The 22,495-nt window shown below is 35.9% G+C and overlaps 2 protein-coding genes and 1 non-coding gene across 3 annotated transcripts; 1 reads left to right on the top strand and 2 right to left on the bottom strand.

The window, feature by feature from the left end:
- On the bottom strand, nucleotides 7,340-11,876 carry LOC104772899 (LRR receptor-like serine/threonine-protein kinase FLS2). Its single transcript, XM_010497455.1, has 2 exons — nucleotides 7,964-11,876; nucleotides 7,340-7,862 (listed from the first exon to the last, which is right to left on the bottom strand). Exons 1-2 carry the CDS (start codon nucleotides 11,874-11,876, stop codon nucleotides 7,492-7,494), a joined length of 4,284 nt encoding a protein of 1,427 aa, XP_010495757.1. The 3' UTR covers nucleotides 7,340-7,491.
- Nucleotides 13,431-13,510, bottom strand: TRNAL-UAG. The gene has a single exon. It is a non-coding gene; the product is annotated as a tRNA-Leu (tRNA).
- LOC104771895 lies at nucleotides 21,011-21,800 on the top strand. Its single transcript, XM_010496500.2, has 2 exons — nucleotides 21,011-21,245; nucleotides 21,448-21,800. The coding sequence occupies exons 1-2, from the start codon at nucleotides 21,060-21,062 to the stop codon at nucleotides 21,646-21,648; spliced, it is 387 nt and encodes a 128-aa protein (XP_010494802.1). The 5' UTR covers nucleotides 21,011-21,059; the 3' UTR covers nucleotides 21,649-21,800.

Genomic DNA, 22,495 nt, shown 5'->3' with positions numbered 1-22,495 from the left:
TACAAAAATCTTAAATGTAAAATTTCTATCTATATTTACTTATAGATTAATATATTTATATTTAAGACGTTTATTATAATTACATATATATATATATATATATTCATATTAAATTTTCTAATATATAATTTAGTATTTCAGTTATATTATTAGGTATTTTGGTGTTATATATATATATATATATATAACAATGTTATTTTTTAAGGTTTTTATTGAGTATTAAAGTTATGTGATTAAATTTTTGGTCGTCCTAGATTTAACACGTAAAATATATATAATTTAGTAAAAAAAATTATTGTTGTTTATTGAGTGAAACTAAACAATTAGAAGTATCAAATGATATTAATATTTCTATTTAACTAATCATAGGTCGGACTAATTTCAATTCTAACCCGTTTAAACATTTGATCGGTGAGCTCTTAAAATAACTGTTATTTTGTATTGGTTCACTTTAAATAGTTATATGAATATATGATACAGATAAATACTTTGAAAGTCGGTTGTATCATTTAAATTTGAGAGATTATAGCATCTCTAAATATAGTTTTGGAGATTTTATGGGTTACTTTAATGGTTAGAGTTGTTTTTGGAAAACACGAAATGTATAGATGTTGTTAAGATTTTATGGCAATAAACGTAACAAATGTTGATCAATTAAAGAAGTTTTAGTAATTGAGTTTCTATGCAATGTTATTTTTGGAAATTTTTTGAAGGGTTAATATTGTAAATAAAAATTTAAATAAGCAAAACTAAAAGACATAACACAAAATGTACTTAAAAATGTTAATATAGATGTGATGTGAAAAAGTGACATCGAGAGTAGAAAAAAGAGTAAACATATAAGGAATTTTGTAATATCCCTAACTAATTTTAAGTGTTCCGATGAGTTTGGAAACTAATGCAATTTATCTAGGCTACAAAGGTAAAAAAAAAAAAATTCAATACAATAAAACTTACATAACTTATAATAAAACTTACATAACTTACAATAAAACTTACCTAAGGGCTACGATGAATACTTAACATATTTCCAGCCTAGGAAAGCGGGCCAGAGAGCGTTTAGTGAGATTTAGCCTTTCCGGCCTTTTCTTCCTCCGGATATTGGCTTCACGCCGGTCGCCGAGAAATATTCCCCTTTCTCCCTCCTATTCCTTTCTTTCCCAAGTGCTCCTCCTCATTCGCGATGTCAGATCCACCGGATCCCCCTGTTCCTCCAGTTCAAGACGAGTCCAAATCCCTATCCCCTTTCACCTGCTGACTCTCCAAACTCTCAATCGGATACGATACCTTCCTCGATTCCTCGTCCAGTTCCTTTTGCTGATGCGCCTTCGTACGCAGAATGGTTCAAAGCCTCTCTAAGGAATTTAACCAAAGTCGACTCAACGAGTGGTCATAGAAGATGGTGTCCCGGTAGTCCAAGCTCCTGCCTCGGTGTTACTACAATCAGCTGATCAGTGGAAAGGGCACATTGTATCTCAATTTCATGGATTAATCCCACCCTCCTCAAAGATTTTCTCAGATCTCAATCCGGTTTGGGGGAAGTATGGAAACATAGTCATTCGACAAGTTTCAGATACTTCTTGTCTCATTTTTATTCCCTGTGTTAAGACCCGGGATTGGGTTCTATAGGTGGGATATTGGCAGGCGGGTAATTGTGCTTTTAATGTGGTTCCTTGGTCGATTGATGCGAGTTTGGAGGTGCAGGATCTTAAAACGGTGCCGACTTGGGCGGTTCTACATAATGTTCCTCCACAGCTGTATTCATTCTCTAGGATAAGTGTTATCGCTAGTGCGATTGGTGAGCCTCTGCATACGGAGAAGTCTAAGCTCGACCCATACTATATGGGCAAAACCAAGGTGAAAATTGAAACTTCTTTAGAGAAGTCGCCTCCGACCACAATTATTGTGAGAGATGAACTAAGGAACTCAGTCAAGGTGACAGTCTCTTATCCCAGGCTGCCTCCGAAGTGCTGCAATTGTGGGAGGTTCGGACACTTGCTTAATCGCTATCCTAAACCGTTAATGAAGAAGAAGCATGGAGCGGATAGCATAGGCGCATTTGTGGCGGGTTGTGTAGCCACAGCGACTTCTGAAACTCCTTTGAGTTATGCCGCGAGAGCCTCTAGTTCCATTGAAGAAGTAAAGAAAACTCCTGCCGATATCTCTATTATAGAGACAATTTCCCCTGCCTTGAATGATAAGGTCTTGGTCATGAATGGTTTAGTGCAAAAAGATGGTCCTGCTAGAAGGAAGAAAGTGAGGAGCCGTAGTCTTCCTCCATAGGAAAAGGTTGTTAGTCACCCCAGAGATGAGAACATGTCGGTTCACACGCAGGAGTTAGTGAAGGGATGTATTGCATTTAAAGCATTACAGGAAACATCTAACCCCCTATCACTATTACGGATAGCAGCAAGGAGGAGAATCCGTGGATAGTTGTGGGATCAAAGGCTCAAGGAAAAAAGCATCTAATCATGCTACCGGGTATGGAAGGGCTAATTCTTCCTCATCGGTCAAACCGTCCTTCCCGGGTGTTATGAGTGCCAGGAAGCTTGCTAAGATGGAATCGAAGAAGTTGTTTGGTATTCAAAGAGAGAAGGACCAGCGTCAAGATATGAAGCCGTGTCCGGAGAAGTATAAAATCTCAGCCTCTAATGTAAGTTCTCAGCCTAACCGAGGTAGTTCCTCGGTTAAAGGCTGTTAATTCTCCCCCTAGAGCTTTGCTTTACCTTCACTTTTGGGTTTTTGATGACGAAGGTTTTTTGTTGGAACATTTGGGGTTTAAACAGCTTCTCTAGACAGAGGTTTCTAAGAAGTTGGATCGGTAATAATAAGCCTATAATAGGCAGTGTTTTGGAGACGCATGTCTCAGAGGAGAATGCGACTCAGATTTTACAAGCCTCTTTTCCGGGTTGGAGGGCCGAGTTCAATTATCAGTTTGAAGAGAATGGTCGGATATGGGTTGTTTGGGATCCAGCCGTCTCTGTCATATGTCTTTATAAGTCAGCTCAAATTATGCTTTGTGGAGTATTCATTCCAGCCACAAGGGAGAGCTTCGCAGTGGCTTTTGTTTATGGATACAACACTCAAGCCAAAAGAAGATCCCTGTGGGAGGAAATTTCTTGTATTGCTCAGAATTCTCCGGCTCGGGACTCCCCCTTGATCATTTTGGGAGATTTCAATCAAATCATCTTAGCAGAGGAATACTTCTCCATTCTTCCTCATACTCTGCCATTATCTGGTATGTCAGACTTCTTGTCCTGCACGACTGATAATGAGTTATCAGATATGGCAAGTCACGGTGCTTTTTTCACTTGGACAAGCAGGCAATCAGATGATCCGATCTTGAGAAAGATTGATAGGGTGTTGGTAAACGAAAAATGGAGTGAAACCTTCCCGGACTCTCTTGCAGTTTTTGATCCCCTTGGGGATTCAGACCATTCTCCGATCCTAGTCTGCACCTCTTCCCTCATTGAAAGAAACAAAAAGTCTTTCAAGTACTTTTCTTTCTTGTCTACGCATCCTCGATATAAGGAAGTAATTGAAGCAGCTTGGAGATCTGAAATTCTCGTGGGCTCTAAGCTGTTTTCAGTAGCTCAAAGACTTAAGAGGGTTAAGTCAGCTTGTAAGCAACTCAACAGGGAAGGGTTTGGTAACCTCCAACAAAGAACCAAAGAGGCGTTAATTCATTTAGAGGTGATCCAAGCTTCTCTTTTGAGTGCACCTTCAGACTCGTTGTTTCGAGAGGAGTTTGTGGCTAGAAAAAATGGAGGTTTTTTGCTGATGCTCTCAAATCTTTTTACAGACAGAAATCTCGAGTAAGATGGTTGGCAGAGGGTGATTCTAATACAGCTTTCTTCTTCAGATATGTGCTGGCTCATCAGAGTATTAATAGTATCAAGTACTTAAGAGGGGTTGATGAGGAAAGGATTTACAATGTGGGACAGATAAAGGACTCTCTTCTGGCGTACTATCAGAATCTGCTAGGCACTGAGACTCAAGGGGTGACGCCCATGTCAGTTCAGGATGTCAAGGAACTTGTCTCTTTTAGATGTGATCCAGTTTTGGCAGTTCAGCTTACTCAAATTCCATCAGAAGAAGAGATACGTCGTGCAATTGTCACCATGCCAAAATCCAAGGCCCCAGGGCCTGATGGCTTCCCCGTGGAGTTTCTGAGAGAAGCGTGGGATATAGTGGGTCAAGATGTCGTTTTTGCAGTCCAGGAATTCTTTATCTCGGGACATTTGCCTCGAAGTTACAATGCCACACCCATCACTCTTATACCTAAGACTCCAGGAGCAGATACCATTTCCCAATTTTGACCAATCTCATGTTGTTCGACGATATACAAGATCATAGCTCGTCTTCTCAAGCAGAAGTTGAAGTTATTCATCTCTGATGCAGTCCAAGGTAATCAAGTTGGTTTTGTTCAAGGCAGACAACTGTGCGAGAATGTATTGTTAGCCTCGGAGTTAGTCAATAACTTTCATTCCTCGGGCCCTATCACCAGAGGGTGCCTTCAGGTGGACCTTGCGAAAGCATATGACAACTTGAATTGGCAGTTTCTTCTCAATGTTCTCCATGCTATAGATCTACCAGATCAGTTTATTGGATGGATAAAGGAATGCTTCACCATTACTTCCTTTAGCATAGCCTTTAATGGAGAACTTATTGGGTTTTTTTCCGGGCAAGAAAGGCATTAGGCAGGGCGACCCTATCTCATCCCTACTCTTTGTTCTGGCCATGGATGTTTTGTCGAAGAAGCTGGATAGAGGGGCCACCAATAGTATATTTGGTTTACATCCTCTTTGCTCGAATCCTTTGGTTACTCATTTAAGTTTTGCGGATGACATTTTCATCTTCTTTGATGGACAGCAAGCCTCATTAGATGGTATTTTGACAATTCTGGAGGAGTTTAAACTAGAGTCGGGGTTGGGGATTAACAGAGAGAATACAGCATTGTTTCTTGATGGAGGCAATATTGTGGCAAATGAGATAATTGCAAGAACTGCAGGACTAGTTCAGGGGTCCTTTCCAGTCAAATACTTGGGAGTGCCTCTGTCCACTAAGAAGATGCGTAAGGAGGATTTTCAGCCCCTCTTGGATAAGATCCAAGCGAAGTTCACTTCATGGACTGTCAGACGCCTCTCTTTTGCCGGTCGACTTCAGTTGATCCAGTCCGTCATATACTCGACCATTACTTTTTGGGCATCCATTTTCATCCTGCCAAATAGTTCTCTGGAGGAGATTGAGAGTTTGTGTAGTGATTTTCTTTGGAAGGGCTCCACAAATTCTGCAAGGGGTGCGAAGGTAAGTTGGGATTCAGTTTGCACACCTAAGGAGAATGGAGGCTTGGGTTTAAAAAGAATGGTCCATTGGAATAAAGTCCTTGTTCTGAAGCTTATTTGGCTATTATTTGTTGCTGGAGGGTCTCTATGGGTATCTTGGGTTCAGAGGAATCTTATTGGAAGGCAGTGCTTCTGAGATCTAGATGCTTTAGCTTCGGGCAGTTGGATTTGGAGAGGGATTTGTAAACTAAGGGCTCTTGCTAGGCCTTATATTGTATGTGAAGTGAGTTCTGGAACTACTTGTAAGTTCTGGACCGACAACTGGACATCATTGGATCTTCTTTTAAACATCACAGGTGATGCTGGACCGAGAGTATCGGGTTTGCCACTCGACTCGGTGGTTGCCAGTGCTATAAGAGATGGAAAATGGTGGATTGCTCATACTCGAACTCGGAATCCAGTTGTTCAATTACTTAAGGCTTGCCTCCCTCTTGCTTCTGTTGTCAACCTACAGGACGATGCACATGAGGACTCTTATCTCTGGAAAATTGGAGAAGCGGCAGCTTCAAACAAGTTCTCAACGGCTGCAACATGGGCTCACCTCCATCCTCAAGGAAACAAAGTGGAATGGTTTGAGGCGGGTTGGTTCAAGGGTAGGATCCCCAAGCATGCTTTCATTGCTTGGCTTTACTCTCGACATAGGCTTCTCACCCGTGACCATTTGATTTCTTGGGGTTTAAATGTTCCTCCAAATTGTCTCTTATGCAATACTCATGCTGAATCCCGTCAACACCTCTTCTTTGACTGCTCGTTTACGGCTGAAGTGTGGTCTGCTTTCACTACCAAAGCTCAGGTATCGCCTCCAACTAACTTTGATGATGGGGTCAAATGGTTAAAGAATCTGTGTAGGGACAAAAATACTGCCTGGATTATTCGTCTTGCGCATCAAGCCTCAGTCTATATGATATGGAAGGAACGTAACTCGCGGCTACACACCTCCACTGGTAGACCAACCTCGAGTATTATCTCAGAAATTCAAAGCTTACTCAGATCACATCTCGGTACCTTAACACTCAGGCAAAGGAATGTTCTCCCGGGCAACACTCTCTTGGTCACTTGGTTTCGAATTTTCCTGTAGTATGTATCTTTGTTTTGTAGGTGTTACTCATTATAGGAGGCACTGGTTGTATTTCACCTTTAATATGGAATGGAAAGGTATGTGTTAATAAAAGGGAATTTGCACTCAATAACCAACAAAAAAACTATAATTAGCCCACTAACTATTCTAACCATGTATAACTAATATACTCTATAAAAACTATAATATATACTATATTACTCTTGCCCTTACTATTTCCTTCCACCCTCTTCCACCTCCGGCCGACCACCGCCGGCCAACCACCACCGGCCAGTCACCTCCGGCCAGCCACCTCCGGCCAGCTACCGCCGACCAGCTACTTCCGGCCAGCTACCTCCGGCCAGCCACCGCCGGGCAACTATCTTCGGCCAGCCACCACTGTCCTCCACCACCATTGGTAATTTTGCACTGCCCTCATCCTAATCTTCTAATTTTTTAAAATATAGTGTTATTTACTACTATAGTTTTTTTGTTTTGGTTACTGACCTAATTCACCTTTAATAAAAAAAAAAAAAAAAAAGGAACATATTTCTTAAAAACTTATTAGAAAGAAAAAAGGAAAAGAAAGTAACAACTTCCTTTTTCTATTTCTTTGTCTTTCTTTACGTGCCTTTCACATGAGTCTAACTCATCTTCTTCTTTTGTTGCATAACAGGACCTCGCTGTACAACGTCAGAGTAAATAAAATAAATAGTTTCAGATTTTATACTCTCTTCTCTCTCTCGTCCAAAGTCTCTCTTCTTTCTTTTGATCATAAAATTGAAATATTCTAACAGCTTTAATGCACTTGTTGACTATGGTCAGGCTGCTTGCTTTAACCTACACGACCATTACCAAAAGTCAATATATGTTTCAGCTCAAGTGGCAGATGATAGCAACCAGAGATTGACATCAGCCTGAAATAAGACTGCGTGTGTAGCTTAATGCATAACCTTATACATTCTTTCTACCACCGATTCAGAACATTTTTGTCCATCTCCAATAATAATTAAAAAAAAAAAAACAAAATCAGAACCGTTTATTCAACTTTAGAAACAGAGTTTGACATCAAAGAAGAAAGCTTTGCTACTAAACTTGTCGATCTTCTTGAAATGAATTCGCTTTGCCTCTAAGCTTCATCAGATGTGTAAGAATCTCGTTCATATCAGGTCGATCTTCAGGTCTAGAGCTTGTACAGAACAAACAAAGTTTCAACAAGTCTTCGATAGCCTCTTCCTGTTTCCGAGTAACAATAGCGTCCCCGAGTTCAGAATCAAGAACCCTAATTATCCCTTCTGTTCCATCTTCAATCGCTTTCTCCACCAATTGACGCAAAGTCATGCCTTGTGATTCTTTATCATTCAACGAAGTTGGTCTCTGTTTCGTCATTAGCTCCATCATAATGATTCCGAAGCTGAATACATCCACTTTTGTTGTCACTTTCCTCATATAAGCAAACTCTGTTCATTAAAAATGATTATATATCGATTGCTAAGTTAGGGTTTTGAAAATTGAGAGTGAAATTAGATGTGAAAATTAGGGTTTTTTTTGAGTATTTGACCTGGAGCTAAGTATCCAATTGTGCCTTGGAAAGCAGAGGTTGAAGCTGTGGTGCTTCCATCTTCGCGTAGCCCTAGAATCCGAGCAGTTCCAAAATCGCTTACGTGAGCAACAAGATCACTGTCGAGGAGTACATTCGCTGGTTTTAGATCACAATGAACGATTGGAAAACCATATCCAGAATGAAGATAATCAATTCCGCTCGCGATATGAACACAGAGATCGATCCTATCGGATAAAGACCCAATTGGTGCATCAGAGCCGTGAATCGTGTTCTCCAAGCTTCCGTTCTCCATAAAGGGAAGCACTAAAGCTTTCATTTTTCCGCTTTCCCAAGCAAACCCTAAGATTTTCCCCAGGTTCCGATGCTTTAGTTGGCTCAGTGTTTTAGCTTCTGTGTAGAACCATTTATCTGACTCTGCAGAGAATTGCTTCAGATTCAATACTTTTACTGCAATCACTGTTCCATCTTCTAGCTGACCTTTGTATACTGTACTTAAGCTGCTTGAACCAATGATGTTGGCACTGTTGAATGAATCTGTTGCTTGTTCCAACTCTTTCGGATCGAATCTCTTTAGCTTCAGAGCTGAATCCAAATCAGGTAATGAAGACTCTGATGAGTTTTCAATCTTTTTTTCCTTTTTCTTGCGACAGGTGAGAAACAGAACAAGAAGCAGAACAAGAAGAAGAGCCGCGGCTGATCCAAGAACAATCACAATGATTGCAGTTCTCTTCGCAAAATGGCTCGACTTCTTCTTCTTGATCATACATGTCTTGAGAGGTGTCTTGCTGCCACAGAGATCTGTGTTTCCCATCAAATCAGACGCGTTGATGTTTTTGAACACACCGGATTCAGGAACATGGCCTTTGAGGTGGTTTGAAGCTAGTTTGAGATGTTTCAAAGTGGAAAGATTTGCAAGACTCTCTGGAATTTCACCTGTGAGATTGTTACTAGAGAGATCCAAGGAGACCAAGTGCGTCATGTTCCCGAAGCTCTGAGGGATTTCTCCAGAGAAACTGTTCCTTGAAAGGTTCAAGCTTATAATCATATCCATGCCTCCTTGTTGGAAGACTTCATCTGGGATCTGACCTGAGAGATTGTTCCATGAAAAATCCAGTAAGAAGACGTTTTTGCAGGCGTGTAGAGATCTTGGAATAGACCCGGAAAACAGATTGTTGGAAAAGTCTATTTCTTGAACCATTTCAAGCTTCCCAAGCTCGTTTGGGATGGTTCCAGTCAAGAAGTTGTTTGAGAAGTTGAGGTAAAGCTGCATGTTTTTCATCGAAGCTAACAGCTCGCCAGGGATGGTTCCGGTGAGCAGATTGTCAGAGATATCGAATGTGTTTAGAAGCGAAAGCGACTTAAGGCTTGCAGGGATAGATCCGTTGAACTTGTTTCCATGAAGATCTAAGTAGGTAAGCGAGTCGAGCTTCGAGAACAAGACAGGAATTGGACCGGAGAATTTGTTCTTGGATAGATCAAGAACTGAGAGTTGCTTCATATCAAACATTTCTTCAGGAATTGGACCTTCAAGATCATTTGTATGCAGCCTTAGCCCCTGGAGGAGAGTGAGATTCGACACCTCTCTTGGGATCCTCCCTGTAAAACCATTAGCGTGAAGGTACAAGATATTTAACTCTTTCAGATTCCCAATCTCTCGAGGAATCGGTCCAGTGAGAGAGTTATATGAAACTTGCAAAATCTTGAGTTTCTTAAGCTTCCCAACCAATGGCTTGAGAGTTCCGGTTAAGTTGTTATCTGCCACACTAAGAATTTCCACGTTTGAACAGTTGAAGATATCATCTGGAATCTCACCAGTAAAACGATTCCGCCCGATAGAAACTGTCGTAAGATTCATCCGTCCGAAACCTTGCGGGATCTCGCCAGTCATCATGTTGTGAGACAGGTCCAGGAGTTTAAGATTGGTGCAGTTACTTATGCTAGAAGGTATTGGTCCGGTGAGAAGATTGTCGTGCGCTGAAAGGTTCCTAAGGTTTGTAAGAAGCCCTAGATCCGCCGGGAGCTCACCGGAAATAGAGTTGAACCCCATCGTTATCACTGTCAAGTTCCTCAAGTTTGTGATGGACTGTGGAAACTCCCCTGTAAAGTTGTTGGAATGAAGCGTTAGGACTTCAAGTGACTTGAGAAAACCGATTTCTTCCGGTATCGGTCCAACCAACTGGTTTTCTGATAAACCTAATCGGGTTAACTGAGTTAACCGAAACAATGAGGATGGAATTGAAGAAGTTAGTTTGTTCTTGTATATCCGGAGTGCTTGCAGCTGAACCAAATTCCCTAATTCAGCTGGTATCTTCCCGGTTAACTGGTTATCATACAGCTCAAGTTGGACCAAGCTCGAGCAGTTTCCGATCTCAGCCGGTATTTCTCCTACCAACAAGTTTTCAGTTAAAACGAGAGCCTGTAAATTCGAGAGGTTTCCAAAATCTCTTGGTATTTTTCCGGTTAGCTGGTTGCCACTCAGGTCTAAATCGGTAAGATTAGCCAGAGTACCAATTGAGACCGGAATAGAACCACTTAACCGGTTACCAGCTGCTACAAACATTTGGAGATGAACCANAGTAAAACGATTCCGCCCGATAGAAACTGTCGTAAGATTCATCCGTCCGAAACCTTGCGGGATCTCGCCAGTCATCATGTTGTGAGACAGGTCCAGGAGTTTAAGATTGGTGCAGTTACTTATGCTAGAAGGTATTGGTCCGGTGAGAAGATTGTCGTGCGCTGAAAGGTTCCTAAGGTTTGTAAGAAGCCCTAGATCCGCCGGGAGCTCACCGGAAATAGAGTTGAACCCCATCGTTATCACTGTCAAGTTCCTCAAGTTTGTGATGGACTGTGGAAACTCCCCTGTAAAGTTGTTGGAATGAAGCGTTAGGACTTCAAGTGACTTGAGAAAACCGATTTCTTCCGGTATCGGTCCAACCAACTGGTTTTCTGATAAACCTAATCGGGTTAACTGAGTTAACCGAAACAATGAGGATGGAATTGAAGAAGTTAGTTTGTTCTTGTATATCCGGAGTGCTTGCAGCTGAACCAAATTCCCTAATTCAGCTGGTATCTTCCCAGTTAACTGGTTATCATACAGCTCAAGTTGGACCAAGCTCGAGCAGTTTCCGATCTCAGCCGGTATTTCTCCTACCAACAAGTTTTCAGTTAAAACGAGAGCCTGTAAATTCGAGAGGTTTCCAAAATCTCTTGGTATTTTTCCGGTTAGCTGGTTGCCACTCAGGTCTAAATCGGTAAGATTAGCCAGAGTACCAATTGAGACCGGAATAGAACCACTTAACCGGTTACCAGCTGCTACAAACATTTGGAGATGAACCAAATCTCCTAAGCATTCTGGTATTTCCCCGGTTAAGTTGTTGTTATCAAAACCTATCAATACCAAAGAACTGGTTTTGCAGATTGCTTCAGGAACATCACCGGACAACAAATTGTTTCTAAGATCAAGATACACAATATTCTTAAGCTCCCAAATCTCAGAAGGAATCAAACCAGAGAAATAGTTGAAGTAAAGAATAAGCTGGTTAAGCTCGGTTAACTTTCCTATTTTAGCAGGTATCTCGCCGGTAAAATTATTTGAAGTGAGATCAAGAACCTGGAGATAGGTGAGATTTGCTATGGCTGGAGACAGAACACCTCCAAGTTGCTTCTCCAGCAAGGAAACCGAGACAACGTGACCGGTACTATCGCAGGTGATTCCGGTCCAGTTGCAGTGTCGTACCGAACCGGTGGTGGTCCAATCCGACAATACTCCTAAAGGGTCGCTGGAAATGTCATTCTTGAAGGACCTTAAAGCATCAATCTCTGATTGGAAGCTCTGTTTCGCAAGTGCAAAGCCAAAGAAGAAGAATAAAAAGAAGAAGATGATCAAAATGGTCTCTGAAAGTGACTTCATGGTTTAGATGAGTTGAAATTGAAGAGAAAATGATATGAGAGAATTTTATTATCTGAATACACGAGGTCAAATGTTTATATATATGTATATACGGGCAAGAAGATATTGGATTGGAGGTATCATGTCATGTCACGGATGTGAAAAGGCCAAAGACGCAATATAAGTTTCAGAAGTCACATAATTTGATAATTCGGCCAAGTTGCATATAAAGGCATTAATGTATTCCCACTCATACTCATGCACATGCTTATATATACATAAATATTGTATTATATATCATATTCATTTAATCTCACAATGCATATATCCATATCCATATCCATATCATGGGACCAGAATGTATAGTTACTACTTACTAGTGTACTGCATACTGTTCAAAAAATCTTACTTTAGTAGTTTATGAGCGATATAGATAACACAAAGTAATTTTCACAAGGCTTTATTCCACCTCCATACCATAATGTTCCATTCAAATTAAGTTATATTTTGGAAAAAAAAAATTAAGTTATATCACTAGAACGAGAACAATACATATGAAAAATCGCATTATATTTGCTTTGTTAACCAATCATAGTTTTGCGGTGTTTGAAAGGGAAATCAAGTTTGGCAGATGAAAAAATAAATACCTTTTTTAGTTTTTGGTCAAAGAGTAGCAATCGTTGAAACTGAAATGATTGTACTCAACATAGTATTTGACTATAGAGTATATTGGAGTACTAAATATAAACAAAACAAGTATCATCATTTCTCTTTCCAAATATATATTTCATTAACACGTCTTCAAACTTCTGACTAGAGGAATCAAGAGCTCATTAGCTGTCTTGATATATGATTTTCTTTTTTTTTTTATAAACAAGTTGTGTGTGTGTGTGTGTGTTTTTATGAACATAGATGCAATCTGCCAAACATTATCATTTGTCTTTTTGGCCAAGCAAACCAAAAAAAAAAGAGTGAGAACCAAATTCTTCTGTCAAAAGTTTGTTTATTTTCAAATTTGAATTCTGTTGAAATATTAATCCTATAATCACAATTAACAAATGCTTAATATATGATTTATGGCTTTACATTGGACTTGGAGCATTGGAAAAATGGGTAGGAAAAAAGAAAAGGCAATTTAGAATGAAAGGACTTATATTAAAAATTAAAAATAATAATTAAGGATTATGTATTGACTAATGACTTTTTTTTCCCACAAAGTATTGACTAATGACTATTGAGGAATCTGGCTATAGATGATATTAGTTGATTTGAACAACCTGTTTATGAATACTAATATACTACATGACTACATCCATGTTTACTTGATCAGTTGATCTTGACCCATTTATATTTTAATTTGTCCATTATTAAAAAGAAAAAACAAAAATAATTTAAAAAAAAAAAACATGCACTGTTCTAACTTGAAGTTGACCCATTAAATATTAGTAATATTTTCATTTTTCGAGATCATGTTTACTTGAAGTTGACCGATGTAACAAATAACGAATGTGATTGGTTGATTGTAAAATAAAGACGAACAAAGGAGTCAAAGATTATTAAAAAAAAAAAAAGAATTGACAGCTGTGGGATTTGAACCCACGCCCTTTCGGACCAGAGCCTAAATCTGGCGCCTTAGACCACTCGGCCAAACTGTCACATTGTTACTATATTGTAAGTGTTTAAAATAATCTTTTTCATTCGAAAAGAAAATATTGTTTTTCTTTTTTTCTACATATTTCTTAGAGTTAAGTCTTCTACGTGTTTGACTATTGTTTTGGGACAAGAAGTAACTCTTTTTATTAGAATTCATTCGTACCATTGCTAAGTAATAGATTTAAGATGCTCATAGAATTTTTAAAAAGGGATGATTGATTAAGCCCATTAAGGTGTTCTCGAGAACTAATTAGTAATTATTCAAGCACAAGAGTTAGTAACTGCACATTATTGTGATTTGTGACTTGTGACCGATCGATTTGAACTACATATTACACAATATTACTTCACGACTATACATATCATATCTTTACATCACAAAGGTAAAATTGTTATAAAAAGCGTCTTAGGCGCCGGTCCTAAACACCGATTAGACACTATACATGAATTATGTGCTTCCATTTTAGAGTATACAGTAGTTTATGCGATAGTATTTAATTTGGATGTCTAATAAAGTTAATAACACCTATAAAATGTCATACTTTTTTTTCTATTTGAATTGAGGGTTCAAGATTAAAGTAATATTTTTGGGTTGGTAAAACAAACGTTAGTAGGTTTTACGAGGTCCGCTTTAAAAAAACTTCAATGTTTATCTAGCTAAGACTTTACTAATATTTGTATAATTTGGAACATTTAATTTTGAGAAAAATCAAAGACTAAATTTTTTATTTTTGGAAAAATTTATACAGTAACTTTCACTGGATTTTTATTTTAATTTAGTTTGAAAAATATTTATTTTTCTTGTGAGTATGGCGCGTCATAACATATGCATCATACGTCGCGCGTGTGAGCTATCATTTTAAGATAGTATTTTTACATAGAATGAAATCTAGAATAGATAGATATATATCTAATAGTTACAACATTCATATTTTTTTCTTAATTCTAATAAATTCAAGATAAGTATTACAAAATTTAACATTGTTTTGGTATTATATATATCGTCACAAATGAGAAATTACCAAAGAAAATAATAACAATCTTACTATATAAAGTTGGATTTTGAAAGTTAGCCATTAACAAGATTTTGACATGTGTCAAGTTATCAACCTTAGATTTCAACATGTGTAAAATTTAATATTTAATAGGAGGAATTTGATTACAACAAAAATAAAATTATTTTAATTTAAAAAATACTAATAATGTAAAAAGATAATTATCAAAAATTACATAATTTATAAAAAAATAACAAAATTTTTAAAAATAATTATAAGGAGATTATATATATATTTCATAAAATTCAAAATGATAATATTATTTATTTATTTTTAACTTTAAGTTATTAATTCTAAAAAATAAAAAATATATATTAAGGAAAATATACAGTTAATTATTAATTCTAAATTTTGTAAATACTCACTTCTATATAAACATAGATCGTCTCATATTTAACTAATTTATTCAAAAACACTGCTTTCAACTTTATTTAATCAGAAATTTTTTTTTATGGGAAGGTCAATTTTTTCTTAGTTTTTTAAACCAAAATTTTCTCCTACTTTCTCTTTTTTTAGTTGGGAATAAGAAAGATCCAAAAAAAATGATTAATATATGCGTCTTCTTTTCTTAATACTATATTTTAAAATTTAATGTAGTATTTTTAGATTGTTTTATTTAATTTATTTGTTTTCATCTTTGAATTATTTGGGATTCATATATTACCGTGCTTATAATTTTCTATTGCTTCTTTAATTATGTCAAATTAATTTTCTTCTAATTTCTCAACCTTGATTGGTTGGTCATAAACCCTTCTTTTTTGCAAACATAATTGTTACCATTATTCATTCAATCTCAAATGAGAGATAAAGAGTAGAAGTTCATCAACCTAATGGATGGATAAAATAGGCTAATCAAACACAAGTTTACAACAAACATAGATAGATAGATTGGAAAAACATAAATCGTTGTTGATAGATCTATAGGAGCTTAAAGACTGTGACACCCTGGTTTGCGGAAAGGTTTAAAAAAATTTATTTGGCCACACATGTCACCAAAATGCACTTATTTTTTCACTCAAGGGTCTTGAGAAAACTTCATTATGGGTAACCTTCTTGGAAGTGATTGTTGGAACTGTGTGAGTAAGGACAGAACACAGGAAAATATCATTTTTTTTATTTGTAGGGTCGGTAGACAAGTTTTTAAAGCCTCTCAGACGTAACAAACCGACCGTCAAATATGGGTGGATCTACGGGCCGGGAATAGATGTGGGGCCCACTTAGGAAGATGGGACCATGGACTGAGAGTGGACATGGGCTCACTAAGCAAGGTGGTGGTTGAGGCGTTACAGAGACAAAGGCTACATCATGGTGTGTCAAAGACACTTCCACATATACATTGAGAAATTTAACATCAGTTACTATCTAAAAATTTTGTGAAGTTAGAAAAAGGTTTTTACTTTCATTGGTTGTTGAAGCAAGCCATTTTGAGATAGCAAAAAAAACGTGAACATGTTCTCTCCACACAGGAAGAGAGTAGAGCCGAGGTTCTCTCTATGGTAGAGAAGTTTGGACACAAGGTTATCTCTCCAAGGGAGGAAGGTGGAGGAGGTTGGACGCAAGGTTATCTCCCCAAGGGAGGAAGGCAGAGCCAAGATTCTCTCCATGGTGGAGGAGGTTGGACGCAAGGTTCTCTCCACAAGGGATGAGGGCGGAGCCGAGGTTTTTCCATGGTGGTCATACATTATTGTGATGATACATCATTGATTAATATATTATGTAATATATTTTTTATTCAAAATGTTTTTTGAGACAGCAATTTTAGTAATTAAAAAACTATGCAGAAGTGAAAGTAAAATAGTTGGCTTAATGTGTTCATATAGACATTTTCTAGGTGGTGATAAAGAATATATTTGTAACATAGAGTATATTTAGGTGTAAAAAATATATTTTTAATAGTAACATACATAAAAGATTTGTAAATAGATACAAGATCAGTGTATTATAACAAAAAAAAAATTGTAAATAACGTACAACATATTTTAATATATTTTTGTCAAATTTAATTTAATTTATAAAATTTTAAACCCGTACATTGGGGGCGGGGCCTCATCTAGTCTTATTATATAAAGCTTGGTTCTCAAAAGTTAGTAACTCACCAGATCGTGACACATGTTAATTTTAATGATCAGAGATCAAAGTTAAAAACTCACCAGATCGCGACATGTGTCAGTTTTAACGATTAAATATCCAATTTAGTAACTCATCAGATCGTGACACGTGTCAATTTTAACGATCCGAAATCGTATATCAAAGTTAGTAACTCATCAGATCGTGACACGTGTCAATTTTAACGATCATAAATCACAGTTTTCAAGCTTGGTAAAACGATGCATAAAATAATTGTAACATGTCAATTTTAATGATCCGAATTCACATATCAAAGTTAGTAACTCATCAGATCAGACACGTGTCAATTTTAACGATCAGAAATCACAGTTTTCAAGCTTGGTAAAACGATGCATAAAATAATTGTAATCTTATTATATTAAAAGAAAGTTGTTAATCCTAAAAGGAGAAGGATTGTAAATGCATCCCTCTATATAATCAAAGAGATGATGATATATTTTTCATCAAACAAAATAATTTCGACTAGCTTTGTTTTCCATGGAAAAGTTTTCTTCTTTGTTTTTTATTAACCTTTTGTTTGACACATCATTGTTCTTGAACAAGTCTCGAAGGCAATTTGTTGGTTCTCTAATCGAAACAACTATATAAAAAGATTCCTAAATATTACCACGTGTTTTCGTCGTCGTTTCTTTTAATTTTGTTTCGTTTCCCAATTTATAAGGAAAATACTTAGAGTGAGTGAACCTTCTTGTTCACTTCTTCCTTTTCAACCAATCAGAATCTTCTATACATTATTTTATTTAAAATAGTAAATCAAAATTAAATTAAAAGCAAAACAGAGTAAAGAAACAAATTCTGTATAATTTTTTTTTAAAGAAAGTTAAATATTGGCTTGGTTTAGATTTTACAATTAGAATGAACTGATATATCGGTTTGGGTTTACAAATAAGGTGATTAGGGTTCAGATTTTACAATTCAAATAAATTATATGTCAGTTTGGGTTTACAAATGAAGTGGTTATGGTTTAGATTTTACAATTAAAACGAAATTATATGTCGGTTTGGGTTTACAAATGAAGTGGTTAGGGTTTAGATTTTACAATTAAAACGAAATTATATGTCGGTTTGGGTTTACAAATGAAGTGGTTAGGGTTTAGATTTTACAATTAAAACGAAATTATATGTCGGTTTGGGTTTACAAATGAAGTGGTTAGGGTTTAGATTTTACAATTAAAACGAAATTATATGTCGGTTTGGGTTTACAAATGAAGTGGTTAGGGTTTAGATTTTACAATTAAAACGAAATTATATGTCGGTTTGGGTTTACAAATGAAGTGGTTAGGGTTTAGATTTTACAATTAAAACGAAATTATATGTCGGTTTGGGTTTACAAATGAAGTGGTTAGGGTTTAGATTTTACAATTAAAACGAAATTATATGTCGGTTTGGGTTTACAAATGAAGTGGTTAGGGTTTAGATTTTACAATTAAAACGAAATTATATGTCGGTTTGGGTTTACAAATGAAGTGGTTAGGGTTTAGATTTTACAATTAAAACGAAATTATATGTCGGTTTGGGTTTACAAATGAAGTGGTTAGGGTTTAGATTTTACAATTAAAACGAAATTATATGTCGGTTTGGGTTTACAAATGAGATGGTTAGGGTTTAGATTTTATAATTAGAATGAAATTATATGTCGGTTTGGATTTACAAATGAGATGGTTATGGTTTAGATTTTACAATTAGAATGAAATTATATATCAGTTTGGGTTTATAAAGAAGCGGTTTAAGTTTTTAATTTTACAGATTTTGTTTCCTTATTTTATAAGAAGGTAAATAAATAGGTTTTTAAATGCATTATGACATGTCAGATTCCCATTGTCTAAAATAATGAGAAGTGAACAAAAGGGTTCACCTTAGGAGTGAACCCAAGAATTTTTCATTTCATAATATATACTATGCAATCTTTGACTTTGAAGTGTTAACAAAGTTTCTTATGCATAATAACTAAGATAACAACAGAGATTATATAACACTAGATCAACTATAAACAGAAACCGTTCTTATTGTCGAACGATAGTACGTCTTACAAGAAAGTGGGAAGCAAGAAATTTTTTTTTAAAAACAATAAGCTCATTGGAATAAATTTTCTCATAAAATAGAAAAAGGATTAAGGAAAATTTACAAAAATTATTAATTTTTAAAAATGTAAATAATTACTTCTATATAAACATAGATCGTCTCATATTATTCATCTAACAACATAATTTATTCAAAAATATTGGTTTCAACTTTGTTCTATTGGTTAAAAAATTTTAATGGGAAGACAAATTTTTCTTATTTTTTAAAACCAAAATATACTCATACTTTCTACTTTTTCAGTTTGGAAATATGTATGATTAATATGTTGACCAAAAAAAAGTGAAAGATTAATATATGTATCTTCTTTTTCTAATATTGTATTTTAAAATTTATTGTAATAGTTCTAGATTGTTTTATTTAATTTATAATTTTTTATTATTTCATTAATTATGTCAAATTAATTTTCTTCTAACTTCTCAACCTTGATTGGTTGGTCATAGACCTTTTTTGTGTAAACATAATTGTTACCATTCGTTCAATCTCAAAAGGAGATAAAGAGGAGAAGGTCATCAACCTAATGCTTAGATAAAATAGCCTAATCAAACACAAGCTTACAACAAACATAGATTGGAAAAACATAAATTGTTGTTGATAGATCCATAGGAGCTTGAAGATAGAGGCTACATCATGGTGTGTCAAAGAAACTTCCATGAATACATTGGGAAATTTAACATTAGTTACTATCAAAAGATTCTGTGACGTTGGAAAAAGGTATTTAGTTTCATTGGTTGCTGGAGCAAGCCATTTTAAGATAGCTGAGGAGAGCAGAACCAAGATTCTCTCTATGGTGGAGGAGGTTGGACGCAAGGTTATCTCCCAAGGGAGAAAGGTGGGAGAGGTTGGACGCAAGGTTTCCTCCTCAAGGGAGGAAGGTGGAGCGAATGTTTTCTACATGGTGGAGGAAGTTTGACGCAAGGTTCTCTCTATAAGGGAGCAGGGCAGAACCGAGGTTCTCTCTATGGTTAGTCATACAATATTGTGATGTAATTTATTCTTGATTCAAAATGTTTTTTAGCAAACAATTTTAGTGATTAAAGAAACTATGTAAAAGTGAAAGTAAAAAGACATATAATAGTTGACTTAATTCGTTCATATAGACATTTTTTATGTGGTAGTAAATAATAAATTTGTAACATACAATATACCTAGGTGTAAAAAATACANTTAATATATGTTTATTAAATTTTATTTTATTTACAAAACTTTAAACCTGCACAACGGGCGGGTCCTTATCTAGTTATAATATAATTCAAAATAGAGGAAAGAATAATACCAACATAGATAGACATTTCTTTATGCATTGNTCATAAAAGATTTGTATATGGATATAATCAGTATAGCAAATTTTTTTTATAAATAATATACAATAAATTTTGTCACAACCCGTCCCGTAGACCCCGCTAGCCTCACTGCTAGCCCACTAGCCTCACTGCTAGCCCACTAGCCTCANCATCTATATAATTTTTTGAAAAATATTTATTTTTCTTGTGAGTATGGCGCGTCACATATCATGCATTGCACGTCGCACGTCGCGCGTGTGAGCTATCATTTTAAGATAGTATTTTTATATAGAATCAAATCTAGAATAGATAGATATATATCCAATAGTTACAACAGTCATATTCTTTTCTTAATCTTAATAAATTAAAAATAAATATTACAAAATTTAGCATATTTTTGGCATTATATATATGTCACGAACGATTAACTACCAAAGAAAATAATAACAATTTAATATAATTCAAATATTGAGGAAAGAATAATACCAACATAGATAGACATTTCTTTATGCATTGAACCAGTTTGATCCAATCTATCTATATAATGTTTGAAAAATATTTATTTTTCTTGTGAGTATGGCGCGTCACATGTCATGCATCACACGTTGCACGTCGTGCGTGTGAACTATCATTTCAAGATAGTATTTTTATATAGAATTAAATCTAGAATAGATAGATATATATCCAATAGTTACAACAGTCATATTTTTTTCTTAATCTTAATAAATTAAAAATAAATATTACAAAATTTAGTATAATTTTGGCATTATATATATCGTCACAAATGATTAATTACCAAAGAAAATAATAACAATTATAATATAATTCAAATATAGAGGAATGAATAATACCAACATAGATAGACATTTCTTTATGCGTTGAACCAATTTGATCCAATTCCTCTATATAAAGGAGTAAAGTACTAACAACAACAACAACAGCAACAACAATAACAAAAATCTCTCTAAGCATAAAGCTTTTTTTTTTTTTTTTTGCTTCTAAAGAAAAATGGGTAGTAGAAAGCTTGATCATGTGAAAGACAATGACATCTCAGTGAAAATAACTTTTTCTAAACGCCAAATTGATACTTTCAAGAAGGCTGATGCACTTGCGAGGCAAGCTAGGATTCGCATGTATCAAGCCAAACTTGATCAGCTTGAGGAAGAAGTGGAACTAAACAAAGCGTATGAGGAGGTATGTGTCCCATGTTTAATATTCTTTATAACTTTGTTTTTGTTTTAACTCAACCCCTAAAAAGTAGATCTTGAACCCAAATATATCACGTCATCCATTTTGGAGCGTCATCTATTACATAAAGTATAATAATTTAATGCCTCTATAGATTATTTTGTTGTATTTTATGTCTACCAAACACTAGATTTTATGTAAACTCCAGGATTTGAGGAAGAGGCAAGAAAAACACCGCATGGCCGGATTCTACAATAGGAAGGAGATTCCCAATCTAAAGTTGGAGGACTTGCTTGTTTTTAAGAAACAACTCGAGAATCTCAAAGAAGATGTAGAGAGGAAACGCGTTGAGATGGAGGCTTCGTTGATCCTATTGGAGCTTTCAAAATGGGATGATAATAAGAATTAAGAATAAGAAAATCATTTTGGTTAAAATCATTTTGGCTTATAAAATCATTTTGGTTAATTGTTGTTGAAGGAACTTGTGTCTTTCATCTTTTTGTCTTTTAAATCATATTTCATAATAAAAAATAAGTTTCATCTTAATAATTTGGAATAGATGCAATATTGTTTTTTAATCAAACTGAATAGATGCAATTATGTGGGCTTTTGATACGAGAACTCTGGTTGTACCTCGTTGGTTTTCTCCCTGCGTGTCTAATTCAATCTTTCACGCGATTTTATTCCTACCAATATATATGGTCATACGAGGTTGGAAACAGGGTTTGATCAAATATCTATTATTAAAATTATTTGGTCCTAAGTATTTTGTCAATAATATAAGAACTTAAAAAAAAAAGGAAATTAAAATAGGAAGAATAGAGGGTCAATTCGGTCGCCCTAATTTCTCTCCCAAAGACCAGCCGCCGCGAGAAAAAAAATTTCTTCGATCTGCTCTCTCCGGCTGCCGGGCTTCATGCCGGAGCTGTGGGAGGGTTTAGTTTTTCGTCTTGCTTCTTAGTCTTTGTTTTTTTTGGTTATCTCTGTTGTTTTCGCTGTTGTCAAGATCCCTTTGAAGCGAAGATCGATTGAAGAAGAGGAAGCCATCGGCAGCAAGATTTGGTTGTGGTAGAGACAATCCGTTTGTTAATGGGTTAGTCTAGGTTGTGGCTCGGTTCTGGTGGTTCTCTTGTGGCTGATGGGTTGAAGGAGACGAACGTATGTCGTTTCCTGTTCTGGTATGGTACCTCTCTCGTTTCTTTCTTCTTTGGACTGCGGGTTTTTCAACAAGGTGGTGTTGTTTGTGTTAGTGTGGC

The sequence above is a fragment of the Camelina sativa genome, chromosome 20 (genome assembly GCF_000633955.1).
Source record: "Camelina sativa cultivar DH55 chromosome 20, Cs, whole genome shotgun sequence".
In the NCBI taxonomy this organism is placed as follows: Eukaryota; Viridiplantae; Streptophyta; class Magnoliopsida; order Brassicales; family Brassicaceae; genus Camelina; species Camelina sativa.
The sequence above is the reverse complement of the archived record's forward strand: the minus strand, read 5'-3'. Positions and strand labels throughout refer to the sequence as shown.